Source organism: Spea bombifrons, chromosome 3, assembly GCF_027358695.1.
Source record: "Spea bombifrons isolate aSpeBom1 chromosome 3, aSpeBom1.2.pri, whole genome shotgun sequence".
Taxonomy (NCBI): Eukaryota; Metazoa; Chordata; class Amphibia; order Anura; family Pelobatidae; genus Spea; species Spea bombifrons.
The window spans coordinates 3,473,480-3,499,021 of NC_071089.1; the positions used below are offsets into that span (position 1 = coordinate 3,473,480).

The following is a 25,542-nucleotide window of genomic DNA, read 5'->3' on the forward strand; positions in this document are numbered from 1 at the left end:
GACCCGTTGGGTTCAAAAACTTTTTCCCAACCAACAGACAATCTCTTGGAATCAGAGCTGATGTCATCATTCCACCGAGATCCTTGCCGACGTTCTATATGGACCTAAACATCACCCACGGTGCTGACCTGAGATCCTAGATTCATTGTAATGACCGATTCTCCTTCAGATGACCGCGTGGCCCAGCGAACGCCTACCTTTTCCACACTTACCATGTTTTTCCAAAGTCCGCGGGCAGCCTGGGCATGAGCCTTCTCCCCGAAATGGAAGCAGTCGGGCGCCATGTAGGATCTATCAGGGACGCCTTCCTAAATAATCAACGCAGACGGAGTTTGTAACACATAGTTTCAGTAGAATCAAAGCTTTCTTGCAGCTATTTCATGAAGTTGCTTATCGATGTTAATATTTACCGCATTCAGTGGTATCTCAAGCTGTTCCAACAGCGGCTGAATGACAACCGTGAAGTCGTCTTTTGTGTCATATTTGCCGCTCTCCACCAGCTGCCGGGTTTTCTCCTAATGGGGAACAGAACGGGACTAAGTCGGTTCACATGGATTATAGAAGAGACCTTCACACTTTACATGAATGGAAGCGAAGCTCCTTCACGATATATATTCTATGGGTGGTCAGCCGTCGATGATTATGGGGTGGTTGGTTTAGTGGCTGGTTTGTTGGTAGCCGAGCTTCAACATTCGTGGTCATCAAGTCAATACTGGAGGTCCAAGCATGAACCAACAGCCAAGGTTCATACAACGTACCATCCCAGCTAACGACATTAATGGTAAAACCTCCATGACAGCAACAACCGTATCAATAAATATATTATGGTAGCTTCCCAACTCCACATACATGTCAGGCTCTACAAGAAGAGTCCATTATAAAAATACCTTCTTTTAATTATTTTTCAGACATAAAGTCTATGTGGCTGTTGGTCCATTTATTCAGAATTTATACCCAAAGTAATGAACCCCCCCGTCGGTGCGGAGACAGCGTTACGTCGCCGGGTCCGGTCACCCGATGATGGGCTTCTGTACGGCGAACGCGCTCTTACCTGATACTGCTTGTTAAATGACTTAAGAGTTTGGATCTCGGGGGAGTCTGCGGCGTGATCCACGACGCACCCGCACAGGGCGCTGCGGGGAGAAGAAAGAGATCCCGTTACGCGAGACCCTTCAGGGTTCCTCTAAACGGACCTGCTGGGTTTATGCCGTTACGCCTGCTTTTGCTTTACCCCCTGATTACTTGATCACTTTTGGCTGCTTTAATAATGCTTAATGGAATAAAAAAAAAATAAAAAAAAATTCAAAATAGCAAAATGATAAAATTAAATGTAAATAAATATTTTTTCATCTTATTTTGGTGTTAAGACGACACAGCTCTCAGCCTTAACTACGCATAAAGGTGCCCATTTCCTCATCACGGGGTGCGTTGCGCCACTTTCTTCTCCTTGCGTGCTCCTCTTTGTTAACCTTTACTCATCGCAGCGCCGCCGTCAATGATTCTGCTCCCCGGTATCTTCTCCATCAGCTTCGTCATGATAGAGACTCTCAGAATAATCGCTCAGCTTATTGATAAGAGGCAATAAATACATCTTTTTAGCCCTGAGATCTGATCTTATCGAAGAAGCCCGTTGCTGTTCAATCTATTCTCGCAGCAGCCTTTGATCCTTCATTTATTTATTTACTGATACAATGTTTCTGAAAGACGATAAGGGGGTTCCTTCACCCGACGACTTTATTATTATTATCAATAAAGCAGATAATAGGATGTAGGTTCGGTAAGCGTTTAAAGACAATGTTTCCATTTGGTTTCGGTTACTTTCAGATCTTTTCCCGCTTTTACGTAATTATCTGAGTCGGTGTTTAGAGTATCGTTTTAAAACGAGATTCCTCAAGATCTTAAACAATAAAGTTCCTGATTTGTTTTACTGAGAGGGCGGTAGATGAGTGGAACAGCCTCCCAGCAGAGGTGGTAGAGGGTAATACAGTGAGGGGGATTAAACATGCGTGGGACAGACATACGGCTCCTGAATCTAAGACGAGACCAACGACTGATTATGGTTTGAGTCGTTACAGCAGGAGAAACGAGCGACTACACGGGGGCCGATTGGGGGCCGATCTGCTCGACAATTTTAGGCTTCTCCGAGTTGAAGAAGCTAAAAGTAAATATAGTAATAATTTGTCACCTCATTACGATCTCCGGGCAGTTAGTTCTCGTATCGTAGTAAAGTTCTCGGAGAGGTAGAATGTCCAGGATTGTCACTAGATTCACAAACATCCTCGGCACCTGTCAAACAGATTCATATTATTATTATTTTTGGTAAATAGATACATTTTTGGTAATAAAGGCGTAGAATGTGGATGAAATTAAGGAATGTTTTTTTGGGGGGGGTTTGCATAAAGTTTAGATCACAGCGCAAAATGAATGGGTCATACTGCTAAAAATATAGAACTTTAGTGGAGGAAAAGTATTTTTTTTTTTAGAATAATAACAAATAAAAATGTATTTGAACAAAATAAATCTAAAAGAGTTATATTGAAATCTAATCTAAAGCTAAACTTTTATGCAGATCCCAAAATCACTATTTTAGGAATTTTATTGTAATATCATTGTGTTCAGAATTCTGTTGTTTATTTGTTTTATTGGCCGTTCTAATTTTTCATCAGATTTAATATTTTAATATATTTTTTTAATATTTTGATTAGTTTCACTAAAATAAAACCAATGAGAATTACAATATTCTATATTTATATTTAATATTGTGTTACTTTATAATTTTATATAAATATATGATTTATACAATAATAATATAATAATAATGTTATCTTTTACATTTTTATTCAATAAAATGTATTTTAGTAAAGACAAAGTTTAATTAAACTTTTATTATTATATTATATTATTATTATTATTATTATTATTATAGTTCCTGAAGATAGCAGATTGAAGATAGAAGAGAAAACAGAGGAGAGAAGAGGGGAGACGGAAGAACAAGATGCAGAAGAAGAACTGGTTTACAGAGCGTGAGAGAGTGAATGAGAGTGTGAGAGAGTGAATGAGAGCGTGAGAGAGTGAATGAGAGTGAGAGAGAGTGAATGAGAGTGTGAGAGAGTGCGAGAGAATTAGTGCGAGAATCTAAGCCCGCAAATTTTGGATGAAAATTCTGAGCGTTTTGCTTAGTTTTTCGTCCGATTCGTACTGAATTCAGTTAATTTTAAATGCTAGCAGTATTTTGCTGCTGTTGTAGTTCTTGAGTATAGAAAATGTACATTTATTTGTCGACACAAGAATCTCTATATTGAATAATAATCGAAAAAAAACTCTAGAATAATGCATTTTTACCTCTTTTTGTAGATAATCCAGAGTCTCCTCCAGGTGTTCTACAAACTTCTCTGGAGAGTGATCAATCTGAAAGAAAAAGGAGTGTAAAGTAAAATAATTGTGATGCAAAATTTGGTGACTATTTAAAAAAATCTAAAATATGATGCAAATAAAAAAAAGCTTTGGATAGTTATCTTTTCTTATATATTTTAATCTTATTTTGGTGTGATTTTTCCATGTGCTTTATTTTTTTTTGTACATGTTGTTATTTTTCATTTCATTTGTTATTTGATACAACTATTTTTAAATACATTTTGAATGAGATTTACAATGAACCCGCATTCGTTGCAAGTTAACTATCCTGAGAAGGTAGTAGATAAGTAGAACAGCCTCTTGGCAGAAGTGGTAGAGGGTAATACAGTGAGGATATTAAACATGCATGGGATAGACATACGGCTCCTGAAGCTACAGCAGGAGAAACTAGACGGGCTAGATGGGGTCGGACGGGGCTGATGTATAGCCTTGGCTCGGCAGTCATATGATACCGCCTGTTATTCTTCATATCCCATAACATATCTTTCTAAAAACTGCGAGTGTCGATAAGAGCGTCGCTCGTAAAGTCATTTATCCAATCTGATTAAAATAGAAGGCAGAGTGTATCAGGCTAGCGGCGCGATATATTTCAGAGCCGTTATCTCATCCAGAATGTGATATGCAAACTATAAATATATTCGGTACGATAAATGCAGAGTCTGACGTGCTGAACTCCAGTGTTACTGACCCAGTTTGCTGCAAAAACATCGAATTTTCCCAACATTTGCTAGTTTGCTATAGATATTTAGTAACAATGAGCACAATGCCAGTCAGCAGCTGTAAAGGCCAATAAGATACTGATATGTATAATATACGCTATTTATTAACGGGGTGGGGGGGTATCTTCTGCCTCGTTATAAGTTATGAAGAGAGACTAAAAAACGTTGCCTCTATATACGCTAGAAAAACGGCGTCTTAGGGGGGATATTATAACGCTGTATGAATATTTGCGGGGCCCGATATAAAGAGCTCTCCAGCGACCCGATCATTAACAGAAACGTACAAAGAACGAGAGGTCGTCCTCTGAGACGGGAAGAGCGGACATTTCACCCACATCAAAGGCAGGGATTCGTTACAGTGAGGGCAGTAAAGGTACGGAATCCACCGCCGAGAGAGGAGGTTCTATCAGATACACCGGATGCCTCCAAAAGGGGTAAAAGCAGAACATACAGGGGTATAAATGACGGAATAAACAGAAATATTTTACAGCTTCTCAAACCGAGGAGGAATCTGATTGCATTTTGGGGTCAAGAAGGAATTTTTCCCTCTGAGTAGCAAAATCTGAAAAGATAGCTTAATTGGGTTTTTTTTGCTTTCTTTTGGATCAAAAGCAGGAAGAATCGGTAGGAGGGGGAACTTGACCGAACTAAGGGCTTTCTTCAACCTAAATTACTCTGTTACTCTGTTACCGTGTTACTCTGTTACTCTGTTACTTTGTTACTTTGTTACTCTGTTACCGTGTTACTCTGTTACTCTGTTACCGTGTTACTCTGTTACTTTGTTACCGTGTTCCTTTGTTACTCTGTTACCGTGTTACTCTGTTACTTTGTTACCGTGTTACTCTGTTACTTTGTTACCGTGTTCCTTTGTTACTCTGTTACCGTGTTACTCTGTTACTTTGTTACCGTGTTACTCTGTTACTTTGTTACCGTGTTCCTTTGTTACTCTGTTACCGTGTTATTCTGTTACTTTGTTACCGTGTTACTCTGTTACTCTGTTACCGTGTTACTCTGTTACTTTGTTACCGTGTTCCTTTGTTACTCTGTTACCGTGTTACTCTGTTACTTTGTTACCGTGTTCCTTTGTTACTCTGTTACCGTGTTACTCTGTTACTTTGTTACCGTGTTCCTTTGTTACTCTGTTACTTTGTTACCGTGTTCCTTTGTTACTCTGTTACTCTGTTACCGTGTTACTCTGTTACTTTGTTACCGTGTTCCTTTGTTACTCTGTTACTTTGTTACTCTGTTACTCTTTTACCGCGTTACTCTGTTACTCTGTTGCCTGATTTTCATGCGCAGAACGCAGGTGGAATATGGGGTTGTATTAAGGGGAAAGCGACTTACCGGGCTATTGCAAATGGCGCATAAATCATTTCCGCCGATAAATATCGTCAGAAGCTTCCAGTCCTCGGCCAAATTAACGTTTACATTCTGAAAATTAAGCAGGAAAAACCGTCTTTAACCGTTAATTCTCCAAAATTCCATTGATCTAAAATAAACCCAACACAAAAGATGGCGCTCAACTAAGATTCAGACCAAGTAACATTGAATATTTTTGGATGACTTGGTTGCCCAAATGGTCAGAAGCAAAGCCAAACCTTATTGCATAACTAACAGGAACAAAGTACTTCAATTACGGGGGGGAATTTATTTCAAAGGAGGAGAAAAGTTACAACAAGAGACCGGAATCCAACACTAGAGAGTCAGAGGCTGAGATGGAACGGAAGGAAGTTTTAATTTAGAGGGTGGTAGATAAGTGGAACAGCCTCCCAGCAGAAGTGGTAGAGGCTAATGCAGTGGGGGGATTTAAACATACATGAAATGGGCATATGGCTCCTGAATCTAAGACAAAACTAATGAATGATTCCAGGGTCTAGGCTTCTGTGTAGTCTTTAGTAACAATGAGCACAATGCCAGTCAGCAGCTGTTAAGGCCACTAAGATACTGATATGTATAATATACGCTATTGATTCACGGGTGGATTATATATATATATATAATAATATAATAATTATAGATATATATAGGGCGCGTGATTTGGGATTATATGCATTTTGTAATAAAAAACCCAGAAGGTTTGGCCGGTTCTGAGGAAATGTAACGGGCATCAAAAAGGTCCGAACCCAAGATGTTCTGTTCGTGGTGTAAATGTAGGGCTCTTGAAATTTTCTAAAATATTAATCTAATCATTTTTTTCATACAGTTTCCGGCCCCACCCACTCTGTGACATCAACACGTGGCCCCATATGCAAATAAACCACAGCAATAAAGAATGATAATCAGCTAAAGAGTCTTATCGCCGGGTTACAAGAATATCCGCTTAACCCTGCGTTCCCCGAGTAAGACATTGACATGAATGACCTTGGGAGCTTGGCTCCTCGTGGACCTCTGTGACCTGGTCAGTCTTATGCTGACTCTGTGACTCGTCACTGCTTTCTGGCACTCGTTGTAGAGGGTTTTCTCTCTTGTCTGCTCAACTACCCAAAAGAGGTCGGCTGAGCGTTATGGGTGTGATGATAACTGTTGGAGGACACTCCTTATATCAGTGCTTCAGCCATGTATAACTGAAACATCGGGCCTCGGGGGCGCACGATGACAGGGTGGCGCTGGCACTTTAAGGCCGGCGGCTGCCTGCAGACATCAGTTCAGCTGATGGCTGAATATCTGAATATATACGGCCATACCCAGCCCGGCGGAGAGGCAGATCCGGTGAGGATGGAGCGATGTCAGGCGGTAGCCAGACGCCCGATACAAAGTTTCAAGCATTATCTGATGGGATATTCCTGCTGATTGGTTGCTTTTATTGGTTGCTATGGCGACATATACTTTTTTAAACTGTGAATCAGAATTATTTTTATATGTGGCGCCAATATATTTTGCTGAATGATACAAAATAAACATCTACTGACTCCAGACGTGCCGATAAACTCACCGAGGAATTCATTCTGTCGACCAAAGACTTTGCCTGCTTCAGCATGTCGCTGCGAAATCAGAGGAAAAGAGACAGCGGTCAACATGATGGCGCTTCATAAAACAACAATAACATAAAAATAATAATAATAATAATAATAAAAACAATTATAATAATAATAATATTAATCCAAATATTAATAAAAACAACAACAATGATAATAATAATATTATTAATAACAATAATAATAATAATAAAAACAATAATAATGATAACAACAGTAATAATAATATTAATAAAAACAATAATAATAATAATAATAATAATCCAAATATGAATAAAAACAATAACAATAATAAAGATAATAATAATAGTAATAAATGATAATAATAATAATAATAATAATAATAATAATATTCTATTTAGGAATAAATTACCAGCAAAATATCAAGAAATCCCAATATTTTTTAGAGTCTGAACTTTACTGAAAGGGTGGTAGATAAGTGGAACAGCCTCCCAGCTGAAGTGGCAAAAGGGGCAGACTTGATGGGCCGAATGGATCTGATCTGCCGCCAGATAATATTTTTTCCTATCAGAGAATGCTGTCCAAAAATGGATGGGGGGTCAAAGGTCTGCACCCCATTAGCTCGAGATGGGTAAAGCCTTGCATCCCAAAATCCATCAAAGATATATTATGGCCCAGTGCATGCTTTGTCAGGGGGAGCAGGTGTTGAGTATTTTCCGACAGGGTTGTACCGTAATCCGCATCACGAACACAGAGGAGTTTTATTATGCAGAGTGGGCTCTATGTTTTTAAGGAGCCCCAAAGAAAAACTTCCCAAGGGCCCAATAAAAAGGGATCATTTTCTAAAACAATATAATAAATTTAAGCGTGTTCAGCGCAGGATCTATTATAGACTGTCACAGGAATCTGAGGGTTCTTTAGGGTTAATCTGAGTATCTGATGATGTCATCACTGCTTGTAATTTAAATCTGTTAGGATTGCAAAATCCAGAATATATTAAAAACCTCCTGGAACTGCCAGCGTTTTTTCGACGTACTCTGCTTTCGCTCCCGGAACCGCTCGGTTTAGCTTGGATCTTGCAAGTAAATGCGGTCCTTTGCCCGTCGAATAACCCTCTATGCTGGGGTTAAAGTGCCGTAAAATATCTAAAAAAAAACAAAACATCATGTTATAAAAAAAACCTGTATTAATTATCGTCACGTTAAATACGGCAAAGAATATTTATAGGACAATGTTTATAGGACGCCATTGCGTAAGTTGTGGTGCGCTAAAAGATTTCAGGGGATACCCTCAACAATTATTATGCTAATTATTATTATTCTGATTATTATTATACTGAGTATTATTATTATTATTATTATTATTATTATTATTATTATTATTATACTGATTATTATTATGAGTATTATGAGTATTATTATTATTATTATTATTATACTGATTATTATTATGAGTATTATGAGTATTATTATACTGATTATTATTATTATTATTATTATGAGTATTATTATTATTATACTGATTAATATTATTATTATTATACTGCGTATTATTATTATTATACTGATTATTATTATTAATATTATTATTATTATATATTAATAAATAATATATTTTATTACTATAGCACCAACAATTCCCGCAGTGCTTCTTGCAGTCCCTACATTCAAAGGGTCTGATAAAACTAGAACTGTGCGTCTAATACAGTGCTGCGGAATATGATGGCGCTATAAATAATAAATAATAATAATAAGATGATACATTAGACAAAGAGCGTCCTGCTTGCAAGCTGACAATCTAGAGGGCGATGCATATAATTTGCCCTGGGGGGAGGGTAAATCATCAGAGACGGCAGCAGAAATATTTTGTTAGTTCTTTGGAAGTCAAAGTATTATGATTTATTTAAATATATGGATTGTTAGCCACGAGCCCCGGGGCATTACAGAGGGGCAGAGGCGGTGAATTGATTAGTATTCTTATTAACGGAGTCATTTATGAAATTCTAATAAAATATTATGATTTTTGGGACTGACTTAGGGAAGCTGAGACCGGTGGCAGCCTGTGGCAGAGCCAGCATTATCTAATCCATTTCTGGGCCTGAACCAATCGGCAACGATCAGCAATTTTAAAGCAGGGGAGAGAGCAGGAAGTTCAGACGGCTGCTCCCGCGGCCTCCCATAATACATAAATATTTCTTAATGTAATCATGATATTTTTTTTAGGATTATTAACGCTGCTCCACGCGATCGGAAATCTAATCGTCAGAATGTATTAAACATTGAAATGCATACTTGTTAGAGTCGTAACGTTGGAAAGATCTTCATCGCCGCCGATGCTAACGGGGAAAAAAAAATAATTTACTCAAATAAAAAGACCCAAAACAGGACAAAATTTGATTCAACGTTTAGTTTAGTTCTTCCTAAAATACACAAAGGTGCGTTTTCCCCTCTCATTGGCCCAAGGAGATAACGGGAGAAGGTTATTAATAAACGGTCATTGAATTGGGGCATTTAGAAGAATAATGGGGTTTATTTCCCCCGTTTAATTTATAAAGCCGTTTCCTGCTGTTTCTATACACATTATCGGGGCTTTTAGGGCTGTAGAACCCTGCGATCCCCTCATACCCAGCAAACATTCCGACCTCCTAGAAAAGAGGGGCATCAGGGGAGGAGAGAGGGGTATCGGGGGGGGAGATCAGAGGAGGAAATGGATACATGGTAGGGAAGAGGAGTAACAGGGGAGGAAAGAGTGACACGGGTAAGGAAAGAGGGGAATCATGGGGAGGAGAGAGGGGCATCAGGGGAAGAAATGGGGGCATCACAGGGGGGAGAGAGGGTCATCAGGGAAAGAAAGGGGGCACAATGGGGAGGAGAGAGGGGCATCAGGGGAAGAAAGGGGGACATAATTCTGTCCCTTTCATTATATGAATTAAAGGAAGTTTATGTCCGCTGACCTCCAGGAGATGCCGCGGTACTCCGTCACCACATCCAGAAGGTCGATGGCAAGAGCCCCGGCGCCGTTACCGGCCTGCGAGTCAAAAAAAATTAAATTGGTTATGAAATTTGAAGAATGACGGACCGGACAAGGAGGCTTCACGGATCCGTTCCCACCGGCAGCTTCGATCTGTAACGTCACCGGTGGGGAGATTGGCAAAACTGCTGGCCGTGGGCGAAAAATCTATCTAAAAACGGCCCGATCCCCAGTTAAACGCGTTAAATAGGATTAGGGGATGTCGGATTTAACCCTTTATTATTAAACGCAGATCCCGGCGGGATATTATCTTTGGCCAACAACCGTAGGGCAAGACGCTATCCGTAGGTTTCTACTGGTGATACTTACGGTTATCGAGTCCCCCAGGGCAGCGATGACCTTGATGTCTGCCGGCTTCAATCTGTGGACTAAACGTGAAGATATTTATAAGAGATTTGTAGAAAAACGATGACTTTCTGGTCCTCCTCGTCCAACAACAGTTACTCAAGCAGAAACCATCGCCATGCGAAGCTCAGACCTCAAGGACATAAAGAACAGACGCATGGAAACCTCCAAGGCCTATCGTTCAGACCTCGCCAACGTTTCGACCCGCAGCGGTCTCCATCAGAGCTCCGAAATGTTTTTGGAGCGAATCACAGATGGAAGAACGTGAGAAAACGCTGCAGAAGATCCATTGACGGCGTCCAAGGAGGACAGGATAACTTTTTCATGGGACTTTGTGACCTATTGGGAGCCGCTTAGGAAGCCGAGGAATTTAAAAGCAGAATAATGGATGGGATTTGGGTTCCAAAAGAGGTTAATCGGGCCAATCAGAGACGCAGGAGACGGGAACCTGTATGGAGTGTTACCATAGTGCTTTATATACTCAATATATATATTAATAAGATGTAGAGATATAGAATATACAGAGTTCCGTGGATGCCGCAGGCGATGTTGGGAGTGATAATGCCAGTCAGGGCTCTCCGGCCTCTAACTCCGCTCCGGTAAGTCATCTCTCTGCCTGGACCGAGCCGCACAACCTGCTCCCGACGTGCAGATAACGGATATACGAAGAATATCACTCACCAGAAGTTGGGATGGTGTCTGACGGCGCCGTGTCTGCACAGGAGAAATTGGAACCCAGAGCCCTCGGCTGTAAAATAAAGAAGTTATACCGAGATTCGGAGGAAAAGTACAGATTCCCGGCCGCTTCGGGTAACTCGACATTAGAAGAAAGAGAGATTTCGGCTGAACCCGACCTTCCAATATTACCCCCAAATCTAAGAGATTAACTGTTTGTTTAGAGGCGGACCCCGAAAACATTGCGTCTATAAAACAATATAAGCTGCAATACGGGGAGGAAAAAGGAAATGAAAGGGTTGAGCGCGTTCTGGATTATTCTTATTAATGACGTGTCGTGAACCCCTGGATTTGGCCGTACCTCGGGGGTCGCCCTTCCTGCGTCATACATGGACTGCAGCCATTTGTAGGGACTGTTCTTGTGGGTGTTCAGGAAAGCGCCGTCCTGCGGAGACACCGAAAAATGCCGAAGTCAATCGATTTCTCAGGTTTACGCTGAAGTCATTGTTTGTGGGGCCTTTAATCAAATGTCTTTCACAAAGAATGTTGCTGATGACCCACGGGGGCCACACGCCTGCAACATCTGCCCCGGCCCCCCACGGACTCACCTGCTCTGAGCATCGGGCCTCATACACGGTATTGAAGTTCATTTGTGGGGTTACATATTTTGCCTGCGAACAACGGAAAAAACACAAATACCGTGAGTTTCAGAAATATACATTCACACTCACACGCATACATACATATATACATACATACATACATACATACATACATACACACGCATACATACATACATACATACATACATATACACATATATACATACACACGCATACATACATACATACATACATACATATACACATATATACATACATACATATACACATATATACATACGCACACACAATCACATACTTTACGTTAAAAAGTTTGGGGTCACTCGGCTGCTTTCATGAAAAACAAGGAAATTTCTGTCTGTAACATAATTACAAAAGGGGTTCTAACCATCAATTATCCTTTTACACTTGGATCAGCGAACACAACGTGCCATTGGAACACAGGAGTGATGGGAGTGATAAAGGGCCATTGGAACCCAGGAGTGATGGGAGTGATAAAGGGCCATTGGAACGCAGGAGTGATGGGAGTGATAAAGGGCCATTGGAACACAGGAGTGATGGGAGTGATAAAGGGCCATTGGAACACAGGAGTGATGGGAGTGATAAAGGGCCATTGGACCGCAGGAGAATGTCCTAATCTACCCATAGAATGTTCCTCGGGATTATTTGTTATCGGATGGTCTGAAACTCGCCGATAAGATCTTTTTCTCTTGGCAGCTGTTTGTTCCGTTATCTCACGGGGAGGGACGGCGGTCGCACTTCCTGCTTGCATTCTGATTATTGGCAGGAAATTGTTAATTTAATATGCGGAACATTGTTTTATGATGGAATAAAGGCCGTGTTATCGCATTAAACCAGAATTATTGCATCATCAGATAATATCTCGGGAACGCCGAGGAAAGCGGTCAGTGAACTCCGCATTTCCCCCGAATCAGATATCTCCGGATCGGATCGATACTCCGCACCCAGCGTGATCCGCCTGCCGGAATCTGACACTAGAGGGTCAGAGACTGAGATGGAATGGAAGGACGTTTTATTTTACTGAGAGGGGTGGTAGATAAGTGGAACAGCCTCCCAGCAGAAGTGGTAGAGGGTAATACAGTGAGGGGATTTAAACATGCATAGGATAGACATATGGCAGGATTAAAGTTTAACGGGGGGGGGGGCCTGATCTCGATGATCCTGGTTGTAACCACAAAGCCATTCTTATGATTAGACCATCGTGTTCTAAACTTCCTACCATCCTTAGGAGCGGCTGCAGCGTCACAGTGAAGTCTTCTCTGGTGTCGTATCGCCCTGAGCTTAGAACCTTCTCAAGTGCTCCCTGGAAAAAGAACACCGAGGGTCAGGAGGAGTCAGGAGGGAGCGCAAAACCAGATCTCACCTGTGTTTGTTTTTTGTTAGACTTGTAATATCGGAAAGCAGTTGTCTTAATCACCCCTGTGACCCTGAACTTTGAAATGCAGATGTCTTCAGATAACGCTATCTCCTGCGGCTCGGCTCTGGACGTGGGAGAGCTCAGACGGTTATCGGGGAGATGGAGCTCCAGATCCACGGAGTTATCTGTTTGTGGACTCTGATAGTTGTGCGTCAGAGAACGTTGCGGACGCACGGAACAAATTGTATGGAAATCGCGTGTTTCTCCAGCTTTCTGCTGATAACGACCCGAAATTAACCGCAACGCAGCAATAATGGCGGCGCTTGGCCTTGAGGAAGACCAATAGAAGGCCACGGCCTGTCTTATTCAATCCGGAACCCTTATAGAGAATCTAGAACATACACGGAACATGGAAACCCTTTCGTCATAAATCAACCTCTCAGACTAGAACTTTGTTCCGTTAGCCGAGACGTGATGTGGGGGGGGGCAGGATGATGTTGAGGGGGTAATTTCAGATAAAAGCCCCTCACCTGGAATGAGAAGCGGAGCACGGCTTTCGTGTAATCAGACGGCTTCGGGAAACACTCGCAGGATTGTCTGCAACAAAATGTTAGTTTTTTTTAACTTGACGAGCTGTGTATAAAATAAATACTGGAAGGGTGGTAGATACGTGGAGCGGCCTCCCAGCAGAAGTGGTAGAGGGTAATACAGCGAGGGTATTAAATACGCATGGGATAGACGTACGGCTCCTGAATCTAAGACGAGACCACCTGCTCCTTACCTGATCTCCGAATGGCTGGGGTGGGACAGATAAAGCCCGCTGAGCTCCGTTAAATCGACCAAACTCACAAACGCCTTCGGCAGCTGCAAAGAGAACACAAAGTCCCGTTACTCAGGCATGATGGTTTGTATGGACAGATATCATGCGCTCATTCATTCGCGCTCCTAGTCCTGACGAACGTTTAACTCCTTGCCACAAATAATTATTTAATTGTAAAATCTTATCTGATTTATAATAAATGTTATTTTCTGGGACATTTAATTCCCGATGGGAGCAGATTCTGCGTGTGAGGGGTCTCATTAGACCCCCGGGAGTCCGTAGCCGGCTGGCGGTGAGTATTAGTCCACATGGGCCGGCAGCGGAGGAAACGAACCTGGGCTTCCCGCTACCGATCTGCATCCTCACAGCTCCTAGCGATGTATATGATTTATTTATACGCGTTTATCACACGAGATGCCGTTACCTGCTGATGTAAATAATCCAGCGCTCTGCTCAGAGCCAAAACGCTTTCCTTTGTGTGATCCTCCTAGGGCAAAAAGCAAAGAAACAGTTACAATAAATCATTTATCTATTTGGTGACAAAAATGTGCTTTATTACAATTCTTCATCGTTGGCTGTAAATGTTTTATATCAGGTTCAGCCGCCAGATCGTCCAATCATAGACTGCGTATTCTCTGTATACAGTAACAACCCCCAACACTGTATACAGTAATATACCCCCAGCGCTGTATACAGTACTATAACCCCCAACACTGTATACAGTAATATAACCCCCAGCGCTGTATACAGTAATATAACCCCCAGCGCTGTATACAGTAATATAACCCCCAGCGCTGTATACAGTAATATAACCCCCAGTGCTGTATACAGTAATATAACCCCCAGCGCTGTATACAGTAATATAACCCCCAGTGCTGTATACAGTAATATAACCCCCAGCGCTGTATACAGTAATATAACCCCCAGCACTGTATACAGTAATATAACCCCCCAGCGCTGTATACAGTAATATAACCCCCAGTGCTGTATACAGTAATATAACCCCCAGCGCTGTATACAGTAATATAACCCCCCAGCGCTGTATACAGTAATATAACCCCCCAGCGCTGTATACAGTTTTTTTTATGATTTTGAGACCTCCAATGATTTTCCGGGCACCTGTGCGGTCGGCGGAGATCAGACGATCCCCACTGCTTGCAAAAGTAGGGCAATGTCCAAAAATCAGGACTGTCCCAGGAAAACTAGGACACTTGGGAGGTATGGTTGGTAAATTTGTTTAGGGCTCTTTTTCCATTAGTCACCCCGGCCTCTCCCGTTATCTCTCAGATAATTCTATGACTGTTTATGGCTCTCAGATATAATCAGCCCGGTGACCCCGCGTATCAGCAGCTTCTCCTTATCTCAGCCGCCGGTATCATTTTATCATTTCAAGGATCTGCTTACCGGCTTCTAACGGAGCCCATAATACGGATTCCGATCTAATAGGACCCCGCGGAGCGCCCCCCCCCCCCGGGTCCTACGTCTTATTGTTCTGTCTTATCATATAAATCAATTATCCTTTCAAACTTAAACTTGGATCAGCGAACACAACGTGCCATTGGAACACAGGAGTGATGGGAGTGATAAAGGGCCATTGGAACACAGGAGTGATGGGAGTGATAAAGGGCCATTGGAACACAGGAGTGATGGGAGTGATAAAGGGCCATTGGAACACAGGAGTGATGGGAGTGATAAAGGGCCATTGGAACACAGGAGTGATGGGAGTGATAAAGGGCCATTGGAACACAGGAGTGATGGGAGTGATAAAGGGCCATTGGAACCCAGGAGTGATGGGAGTGATAAAGGGCCTCTGTACGCCTCCATTAAAAATCAGAGATTCCATTAAAAATCAGCCGTTTCCAGCTACAATAGCCATTTACGACATTAACCCCGTCTGTGCTGGATTTCTGATTAATTTCATGTTATTTTAATGGACAAAATTTGCTTTTCGTTCAAGGGAATTTTTAAGTGACCCCAAACTTTTGAACGGTTGTTCAAAAAAACAAATTAATAAAATGTTTAAAATATACTCATTCCCTAAAATGGTCTAAAAATAATGAATTTTCATCACTCTCATTATATGTAAGGTTGCAGAAGCCAGCATTATAGCCCAAATGTAACCCATAACCGTGTATATAACCTTTGGGGCTGCCGTAGACCCCCAGCCAGCCCCCCCCCCCGAAGCCATCATAACTATGGGATGGGACGTCTGGCCCCGCCGGGCAATATGCATAAAATAATAATTGAGTGTTTTGAATCCCATGTGAGATTTTACCTGATTACAGAACCCGCAGGGGTCGTCGGCGGTGACGAAAATCACAATTATCTTCCAGTCGTCGGCAAAGGAGGCTCCCTAAAGGACAGAAAAAATGAGCACCGTCCCCACCACAAAGCTTGTCTACACGTGATACTGCGCTACGGAATAAGACGGCGCTATAGAAATCAATAAAGAATCAGAATCATTTGAAGAAATTATTTTTTTTGTCATTATTTTTTATTTATTTATCATTTTATTATTTAGGTATGTTTTTGTTACATTGTCTTGGGCACCAAAGTTTTCCGCCATCCTTACGCTGGGATTATTTGCCCTCGTGATGTCAGAGTCCATGTTTTTTTATTAAAAAATAATGATTAAAAATAAATTTTAAAAAAAGATTTTCAACTTTCAGATTCTTGGAGAGAATTCCAAATAAAATCAGGACGCAGTAAATAGTTATTTATTACATTTTCTCAGAACTTACCAGCCTCTGCTTCAGGTTTTCTACCAGTGTCTTTGCGTCGTCCTCTAGGGAGCTATAAATAATATAAATATATATTTAACTCATGGGTATTAGATAAGTGGAACAGCCGCCCAGCAGAAGTGGTAGAGGTTAGTATAGTGGGGGATAGGCATATGGCTCTGGACCTGTATATGTATTTTTTTTATTTTGTACAGTAGCTGCCTACAGTCCTGAATTTGCAGAGACATTCTCAACAATTGGGTTTATGGCGATCAAAATATTAAGTTTATTGGGACTGTTGGCTGCTGTGTAGCTAAATTTGGTGCCGTGTATGACATCACACGCCCGGACAGCCAATAGCGGTAGGTACAAATACTGTCACCATAATGTTTGGCGCATGCGTACGTCACCAAAGGTGATGTGGACCCCCAATGATGTATTATTAGGCGGGGATTAAAATAAAATCTCCTACCACCTCCTACCCAGCGGAGGGCTCTCGCGGCGGGCAGACTTACTCTTTTAGGGGAGGCGATATAACGGTGACCGGAGAACCCAGCTTTTCACCAACATCTGTAAAATAAAAAAAAAATCAGTTAAATTAAAACAAGAGCCATCGGTGTTACTAAAACCCAGGAGACCGCATTACCTATCAGCCGGCTGCATGGCGAGAGACCGCATTACCTATCAGCCGGCTGCATGGCGAGAGACCGCATTACCTATCAGCCAGCTGCATGGCGAGAGACCGCATTACCTATCAGCCTGTTTCATGGCGAGAGACCGCATCACCTATCAGCCTGCTGCATGGCGAGAGACCGCATTACCTATCAGCCTGCTGCATGGAGCCGAGAGACCGCATTACCTATCAGCCGGCTGCATGGCGAGAGACCGCATTACCTATCAGCCTGCTGCATGGCGAGAGACCGCATTACCTATCAGCCTGCTGCATGGCGAGAGACCGCATTACCTATCAGCCGGCTGCATGGCGAGAGACCGCATTACCTATCAGCCAGCTGCATGGCGAGAGACCGCATTATCTATCAGCCTGCTGCATGGAGCCGAGAGACTGCATTACCTATCAGCCGGCTGCATGGCGAGAGACCGCATTACCTATCAGCCGGCTGCATGGCGAGAGACCGCATTACCTATCAGCCAGCTGAATGGCGAGAGACCGCATTACCTATCAGCCTGCTGCATGGAGCCGAGAGACCGCATTACCTATCAGCCGGCTGCATGGCGAGAGACCGCATTACCTATCAGCCTGCTGCATGGAGCCGAGAGACCGCATTACCTATCAGCCGGCTGCATGGCGAGAGACCGCATTACCTATCAGCCTGCTGCATGGAACCGAGAGACCGCATTACCTATCAGCCGGCTGCATGGAGACTAAATCTATAATCTAAGACGAGCCCAACGACTGATTAAGGTTTGATTCTTTACAGCAGGAGAAACAGAGACTAGACGGGGGCCGACGGGGGCCGATCTGCCGGCAGATTTCTTTGTAGAAACCAGGGATAGGCAAACTGTAGCCCTCCAGCTGCTGTGGACTACAACTCCCATGATGCTCAGCCAGCTGCCGGAGGTCGCCTGTCTCATTATATCCTTTTGTGAGGTTATACATGTAGTGGGGTTTTTTTCATGTTTTAATAAGTTTTCCGGATGGCACTGATAGGAGTTTCTTGTTTCTCTGCTGTGAGGGTGATTAATAGATTGTAACGTATTGAGGTCACGCGCGGCCGTACTCACAGGATTCAGCCAGCCGGCTCGCCCCCAGCAGAGCTTCCTCCAAGCTAATGAAACAAATGCAAAGTCACAATAAGTCAACTCACCGGCGAACAAGCAAAAAGACGGGGCGCACACAGCGACAGAAACACCAAACTGGGGGTAGGCAGGCATGGAGGGGTCTCTACTGCTGATCTCAAGCTGTCCTTTACTGAGAGGGTGGTAGATAAGTGGAACAGCCTCCCAGCAGAGGTGGTAGAGGGTAATACAGTGAGGGTATTAAACATGCATGGGATAGACATACAGCTCCTGAATCTAAGACGAGACCAACGACTGATTAAGGTTTGCTACCTATTGGTAACAATAATGATATAAAAATAAGTAATTATAATTATAAGTATTATAAGTAATAATTTCTATACACATTATCAGGGATTTTAGGGCTGTAGAACCCTGCGATCCCCTCATACCCAGCAAACATTCTGAGCTCCTAGAAAAGAGGGGCATCAGGGGAGGAGAGAGGGGCATCAGGGGAGGAGAGATGGGGCATCAGGGGAGGAGAGAGGGGCATCAGGGATTTTGGCCACAGAGAGGGACTGAACAAACATAACAGGGACACTTGGTAAGCACTAGGTGTATGTATTTTTACCTGCGGAAGGGATTCTTGTTGATTGCATCTGATTTCTGTAAAATGTGTAGAATGTATGATGTAAGCGAGAGATATAAATAGATACAGCGTACAGATTAAACGTATTGTCATCATAACGGATCATCTACAGAAGCAAAAGGCCGTGATCTGATAATCTTTAGAGAATAAAAGAGGGGCATCAGAAGAGAGAAGAGAGTGAAACAGGGGAGGAAAGAGGGACACAAGGAAGAAAGGGGGACACGGGGAGGAAAGAGGGACACAGAAAGAAAAGAGGAACAGAGGAAGAAAAGAGGGACACGAGGAAGAAAGAGGGACACAGGAAGGAAAGTGCACATCAGGGGAGGAAAGAGGGGCACTAGGAGGAAAGAAGGACACGAGGAAGAAAGAGGCATACAGGAAGAAAAGGGGGCATCAAGGGAGGAAAGAGGGGCACTAGGAGGAAAGAGGGACACAAGGAAGAAAGAGGGACACAGGAAGGAAAGGGGGCATCAGGGGAGGAAAAAGGGGCAGAGATATTGAGAGCATAAAGAGGGACTGTTTCTCTTAAAGAGTGCAAGTCCCATTTGTAACGAGTCAATAAGATTTCAGCCAGTTCTGACATCGACCAGACCCTGATGTTTGTTAAAGGTCAGCATCGCAGGTCACCTGATAATTATATTTTATTAATGTCTATTTTCTAGGTTATCATTTATATTTAATCAAAAAACCTTTTTTTTTAATTATATTCTGTCTCCCTCTCGTTTTTTTTCCCAATACTTACGATTTTTAGGCTTCTCAGTGTAGACAGAACTTTAATATCGCGGGGGTTCAGAGCGTGGGCTGCAACGTAAAGCGGGTGATATAATATGATATAATATAGATTCATTAACACGTGATATAAACATACTAAGAAACACCAGAAAATTGCAAGTTTGTATCTCCAAAAGAAAATACTGACTTATTATGCTGTAAAATCCAACACAAAAGCAGCACTGCTCACAAACATATAGTTTCCGGAGGAGAAATATTCCTTTTATTCAAATAACAGCAAAATTATTTCATATAAAGAGGAGAAACCTGAAAATCCGATTATTATTCTCAATGGAAAAAAAGAAAATATTTTTTTTAGAGTAAAAAAAGGGGGACAAAAGAAAGAAAATATAGAAAACATCAAAAATATGAAAATAAATCAAAATAAGAAATATATGATCCCAGAAAAATGTTTTAATGTGTATAACACCTCAAAAGCATCAAATCAATCAAAACAGCAATCCTTATATATATATATATAAAGTTAGTAACCCAGAATAAAATATTCCTTTTATTCCAATAAATTTTGGAATTTTTTTTTTGAAAAGTTAAAAAAAAGGGTAAAAAAAAAAGAAAATGTAAAAAAATAGAAAAAAAAAATAAAAATAATCCAAAAAATAGAAAAAAATGTTTTTAACTCCTGATAAACATTGCATCAATCCAAATAGCGATCCTAGATGTAATCTTATATATAAAGCTAATTATTGGTCCAAAATGCCTCTAAAAATAATGACTTTTTTATAACAGCGGAAACTCAAGTCATCCGATGTATATAAAAAAAAAAACAAAAAAAAAAACGGAGCGATCTCACCCATTTACGTGGGCAGCCATAGGTGCTCCTTATCACAGGTCATTCGGTTTCCCCGAGTTAATGCGCGGATTTCACGAGATGTTTGGCGTCCGGGAAACAGACGGTTAACGGCAGGATCGGTACGAGTGCGGACCGCCGCTCCTCACCCATCAGCGTCCCAGGATCCCAAACACCTTGGAGACTCCGAGCATTAACTCGAGGAAACGGAACGGCCTGCGATAAGGAGCACCCACGGAAAAACACATACAAAAAACAAATCTATATATTTATATATACATCGCATGACTTGTGCCGGCGCGTTCCGTGGACTTTGAGTTTCCGCTGTTATATAAAAAGTCATTATTTTTGGAGCCATTTAGATGAATCTAGATTGTAAGCTCCTTTGAGCCGGGCCCTCCTCACCTGTTACATACTACTTGTTAGGTCCCGTCTACCCATTGTACAGCGCTACGGAATATGATGGCGCCATATAAAACAATAAATAAAAGTAGCTTTATTTATACGATTACATTTAGATTGACGAGGAGTGAAGTTACACGCAAAAAAATAAATAAAAACTGTATTTTTATGGATCCTATTTTTGGTTTCTTGTGAATTGTGGATAATAAACAGATATTGAGGTTGCTTTAAATTAAATAATTTTCCTGTCATTTGATTAAAAGAGATATCTATTATTTTGTATGAATAACTTTATTTATAAGATTACGTCTAGGATCGCTATTTGGATTGATGCTGTTTGTGAGGAGTTAACACGTTTCACACATAAAAACTTTTTGGGGAGGATCCGATTTTTTTTAAAATCATTATTATTATTTTTTTAATGTTTTCTTGGTTTCTTGTGAATTACGGATAAATGAAAGTTTTTTTCCAGTTATTTGAATAAAAGTAATGTTTTCTATAGAAGATTACATCCAAGATCGCTATTTGGATTGATGCGATGCTTTTCAGGAATTACACACATAAAAAAAAAAAATAACATTTTTCTGGGATCCTATGTTTTTGGATTTATTTTTATATATTTTCATGTTTTTGATGTTTTGTCTATTCTCTTTTTTTTCCCCTCCTTTTTTACATTTTTATTTGAATAAAATAAATATTTTCCCTCCAAAACGATGTTGTGTGCAGTGCTGCTTTTAGGTCTATTTAAGTGATTAAAATATAAACGCTATATTATAAAACTGAGTTTGAAGTAGTCCACAAAGCTTATTATTATTACTATTATTATTATATATTTATTATTATTATTTTTAATTTTTTTTTTTTTGTGGAGATATTTAGTTTCATTTACCGAAGGGACCCTGAGATCTGTGGCAGTCTGTGGCAGAACCAGCATTATCTGATCAATTTCAGATCAGGTAATGCCTGAAGCAATTACAGAGGCTGCCTGAACCAATCAGCAGCAGCCAGCAATTTAACAATAGGGGAGCGATAACTTAATGGGGAGGAATAACCAAGGAGAATGGGGAGTTAACATGGCTGCTCCCATTATATGTATATATAAGACTATTACAGCTCAAAATCTGTGAGATTTAAAAGCACAAATAATTAGATTGTGTAAATAAAGTACATTTGCAATAGAGTTTGGCAATTTATTTAATGAAAAATAAGTATAAAAGTCTTTATAAATTATATATATATATATAGAGGCATGCACACACACATATATATATATATATATATATATATATATATATATATATATATATATATATGTTAGTGGTTTATTGTATGAAGCTTTACTATTAGTTTAACTATTGCAATAATAAATGTAAATTGGATACAATGTGTCTACAAAACATATTATTTACTGCAGTGAATCAATAAATAATCACCAAAATGTGTATTTGTGACCGAAATGTATCTATTTGCCCTAAATCCCCTGCCCCCCAGTCTCTGATACCTACCTGATGCCGGGCTGTGGTCAGAATCTCCGACGCTAGTTTTGCACGGAAACAAAAATCTCTGTCGGTAGAAAAAAAAATGATCGCCTCCAATTATTGTAATAAAGCAGCGGACCGCGGACCCCCGATATATTTGCCAGACATTTATAATTATCACTACAGAAATACCATGTGTGTCGTGGTACACGCGATACTTTATTTCCTAATGGCATCAAATTAGATTGCAAGCTTTTGTGACTATGCTGGTCTTGCGCAGGACTAGAGAGGACGCATTAACCACAAGAATATTACATTTAGCAAAGCAAGTGGAACAGCAGCTTTAGAACCCGGTGACATTCATCATACAGATCTTTTTGTGGATTTGTTATATTTTGTGTTAATTATCGGGTTGGACTAAATTTTATTCTTTAACAGAAACGTAATAACAAGAAAATCCATCATTCATAGTTTTTTAGGTAAAACAGACAATTTATTTTTCCATTTAGAATTATTTAACATAATTTGATGGCTGAACCCTGAAATCTTGCCAACTAGAGGCATACTTCTCCATAGCTGCCAACAGCCCTAACTTTGCACGGGACTGCCTCGTGTCCTGGTTGTCAGCTGTCCTGTTTACTGTTTCTGGCAGCGGAATCCATTATATTAACCCCTTGTGCGAGGTTGTGCACCTCGTTGGTTTTCTGGTTACCGTTACTTACCGCGGTACCGTCCTCTGCCTTGGCATCACTGCTCTCCAAAGCCACGCTTCCTAAATCGAAATAATGCTGCCGTTAGCTGTGCGTGAAAGTGGAACCATGGTCATCCTCCACCTCCCAGCAGAGGTGGTAGAGGGTAATACAGTGAGAGTATTAAACATGCATGGGACAGACATACGGCTCCTGAATCTAAGACGAGACCAACGACTGATTAAGGTTTGAGTCTTTACAGCAGGAGAAACGGGCGACTAGACGGGGGCCGAATGGGGCCGATCTGACAGCAGATTCTAATTTAAAATGTTACAGATTTTTCTTAATTCTATCATTGTAATTATTTGATGAAAATGTAATTGAGGAAGATAGTTTGGAACGATGGTTGTTTGCGAAACACATTTCATCATATACACATCTTTAATCACTAGTGCCAAGTGACATCATCATTCCGCATCCCATCACCGTACAGCAAAAGCATCTCCGCAGACTACAACTCCCAACATCCCTTTGGCAGAAGAAAACCTGAAGTCCTGAAATGTTTCTAACCCCCCCCCAAGACCAACTTCAATAAGGAATTGAGTCTGGAATATTGCGGGGGTCTCCGGCCCCCACTACCCACCTTTCACCAGCAGCACTAATAGGAAGAAGAGTCCGCAGACCTCGCCGCGGATCGGGGTCCCCATTCCTGGCTTCTGCCGGGAAGCTTTGACCGCAGACACCTTTACTCCAGCTTCTGCCGAAGAACACGGCCGGGTGCCTCTCGCCGCTTATATAGCCTCAGCGACAGATAACAGCGAAGCCATAAACCGCGTTATCGTTTTCACCTTTGAGAGCTGGAGACCCGGCCTCCTCGGGTACAATAAATACAATAAGATGCGTTTCACTGCCACGCTCGTAAAATGTCATCGGACATGGTGGCCCCCGGGGGCCGCGCTGTCAGAACAATGCGAAGCGAGGGACCGGACACCTCCGGGACTCCGGCTACCAATGTTACAACATAACGGGAATTCCACCAACTGCGGGCGACAGAGGGATTTCATCAACTGCTAATTTGTTTATTCTGTGGGTAGTAAACATAATAAATAGTGGAGGGGGGGGAGTGCTGGTGAAATTCAGCCCGGAGGGACAGGTGCTGCACCAGCAATACAGAAGCCTCAACCATTCTCGCTCTCTCCAACACCCATCAAAAGTAAACCGCTTGGAGCCTCGCGTAAAATGAGCGAATACTGTGAATACTAACCATCACACTGAGTGTGGGAAATAATAGAATGGCTCTGTCTTAATCAACCAGTCGGACTCCATGGCTAATGAAAGTCTATGGAGGAACGGACTTTATTAGCATCGCCATAAAGCATCAGCTCAGTGTGGTGTTTGAGCCGGGAAAGTCACCCAAAATATCACATGACTGACAGCAACGGCGGCTCCCGGTCTGCAGATAAAGGGGGTTTATTGGGAGAAAATAACATAAAACCAGGTTTTTATCACCGACCGACATTATTGTATACAGCGCTGGAGGGTTATATTACTGTATACAGCGCTGGGGGGTTATATTACTGTATACAGCGCTGGGGGTTATATTATTGTATACAGCGCTGGGGGTTATATTATTGTATACAGTGCTGGGGGTTATATTACTGTATACAGCGCTGGGGGTTATATTACTGTATACAGCGCTGGGGGTTATATTACTGTATACAGCGCTGGGGGTTATATTATTGTATACAGCGCTGGGGGTTATATTACTGTATACAGCGCTGGGGTTATATTACTGTATACAGCGCTGGGGGGTTATATTACTGTATACAGCGCTGGGGTTATATTACTGTATACAGCGCTGGGGGTTATATTACTGTATACAGCGCTGGGGGTTATATTACTGTATACAGTGCTGGGGGTTATATTACTGTATACAGCGCTGGGGGTTATATTACTGTATACAGCGCTGGGGGTTATATTACTGTATACAGCGCTGGGGGTTATATTACTGTATACAGCGCTGGGGGTTATATTACTGTATACAGCGCTGGGGGGGTTATATTACTGTATACAGCGCTGGGGGTTATATTACTGTAAACAGCGCTGGGGGTTATATTACTGTATACAGCGCTGGGGGGTTATATTACTGTATACAGCGCTGGGGGTTATATTATTGTATACAGCGCTGGGGGTTATATTATTGTATACAGCGCTGGGGTTATATTACTGTATACAGCGCTGGGGGTTATATTACTGTATACAGCGCTGGGGGGTTATATTACTGTATACAGCGTTGGGGGGTATATTACTGTATACAGTGCTGGGGGTTATATTACTGTATACAGCGC

General features: G+C 41.6%; 1 protein-coding gene across 1 annotated transcript in view; it reads right to left on the bottom strand.

The window, feature by feature from the left end:
- Positions 1–23,952, bottom strand: part of PLB1 (phospholipase B1) — a 42,562-nt gene extending 18,610 nt beyond the window's left edge. Inside the window, exons 1-27 of the mRNA XM_053459085.1 lie at positions 23,838–23,952; positions 23,228–23,277; positions 22,533–22,590; positions 19,789–19,847; positions 19,029–19,063; positions 18,404–18,447; positions 17,176–17,230; positions 16,682–16,733; positions 16,216–16,293; positions 14,365–14,427; positions 13,902–13,984; positions 13,651–13,717; positions 12,983–13,066; positions 11,728–11,790; positions 11,481–11,564; positions 11,126–11,192; positions 10,409–10,467; positions 10,023–10,096; positions 9,361–9,404; positions 8,106–8,214; positions 7,066–7,114; positions 5,478–5,564; positions 3,343–3,408; positions 2,186–2,286; positions 1,052–1,133; positions 411–515; positions 213–308 (exon numbers count right to left, since the gene is read on the bottom strand). Coding sequence (XP_053315060.1) covers positions 213–308; positions 411–515; positions 1,052–1,133; positions 2,186–2,286; positions 3,343–3,408; positions 5,478–5,564; positions 7,066–7,114; positions 8,106–8,214; positions 9,361–9,404; positions 10,023–10,096; positions 10,409–10,467; positions 11,126–11,192; positions 11,481–11,564; positions 11,728–11,790; positions 12,983–13,066; positions 13,651–13,717; positions 13,902–13,984; positions 14,365–14,427; positions 16,216–16,293; positions 16,682–16,733; positions 17,176–17,230; positions 18,404–18,447; positions 19,029–19,063; positions 19,789–19,847; positions 22,533–22,590; positions 23,228–23,277; positions 23,838–23,901 — 1,878 coding nt within the window. The 5' untranslated portion in view covers positions 23,902–23,952. The remainder of the gene's footprint in view (positions 1–212; positions 309–410; positions 516–1,051; positions 1,134–2,185; positions 2,287–3,342; positions 3,409–5,477; positions 5,565–7,065; positions 7,115–8,105; positions 8,215–9,360; positions 9,405–10,022; positions 10,097–10,408; positions 10,468–11,125; positions 11,193–11,480; positions 11,565–11,727; positions 11,791–12,982; positions 13,067–13,650; positions 13,718–13,901; positions 13,985–14,364; positions 14,428–16,215; positions 16,294–16,681; positions 16,734–17,175; positions 17,231–18,403; positions 18,448–19,028; positions 19,064–19,788; positions 19,848–22,532; positions 22,591–23,227; positions 23,278–23,837) is intronic.
- Between the last annotated feature and the right edge of the window lie 1,590 nt (positions 23,953–25,542).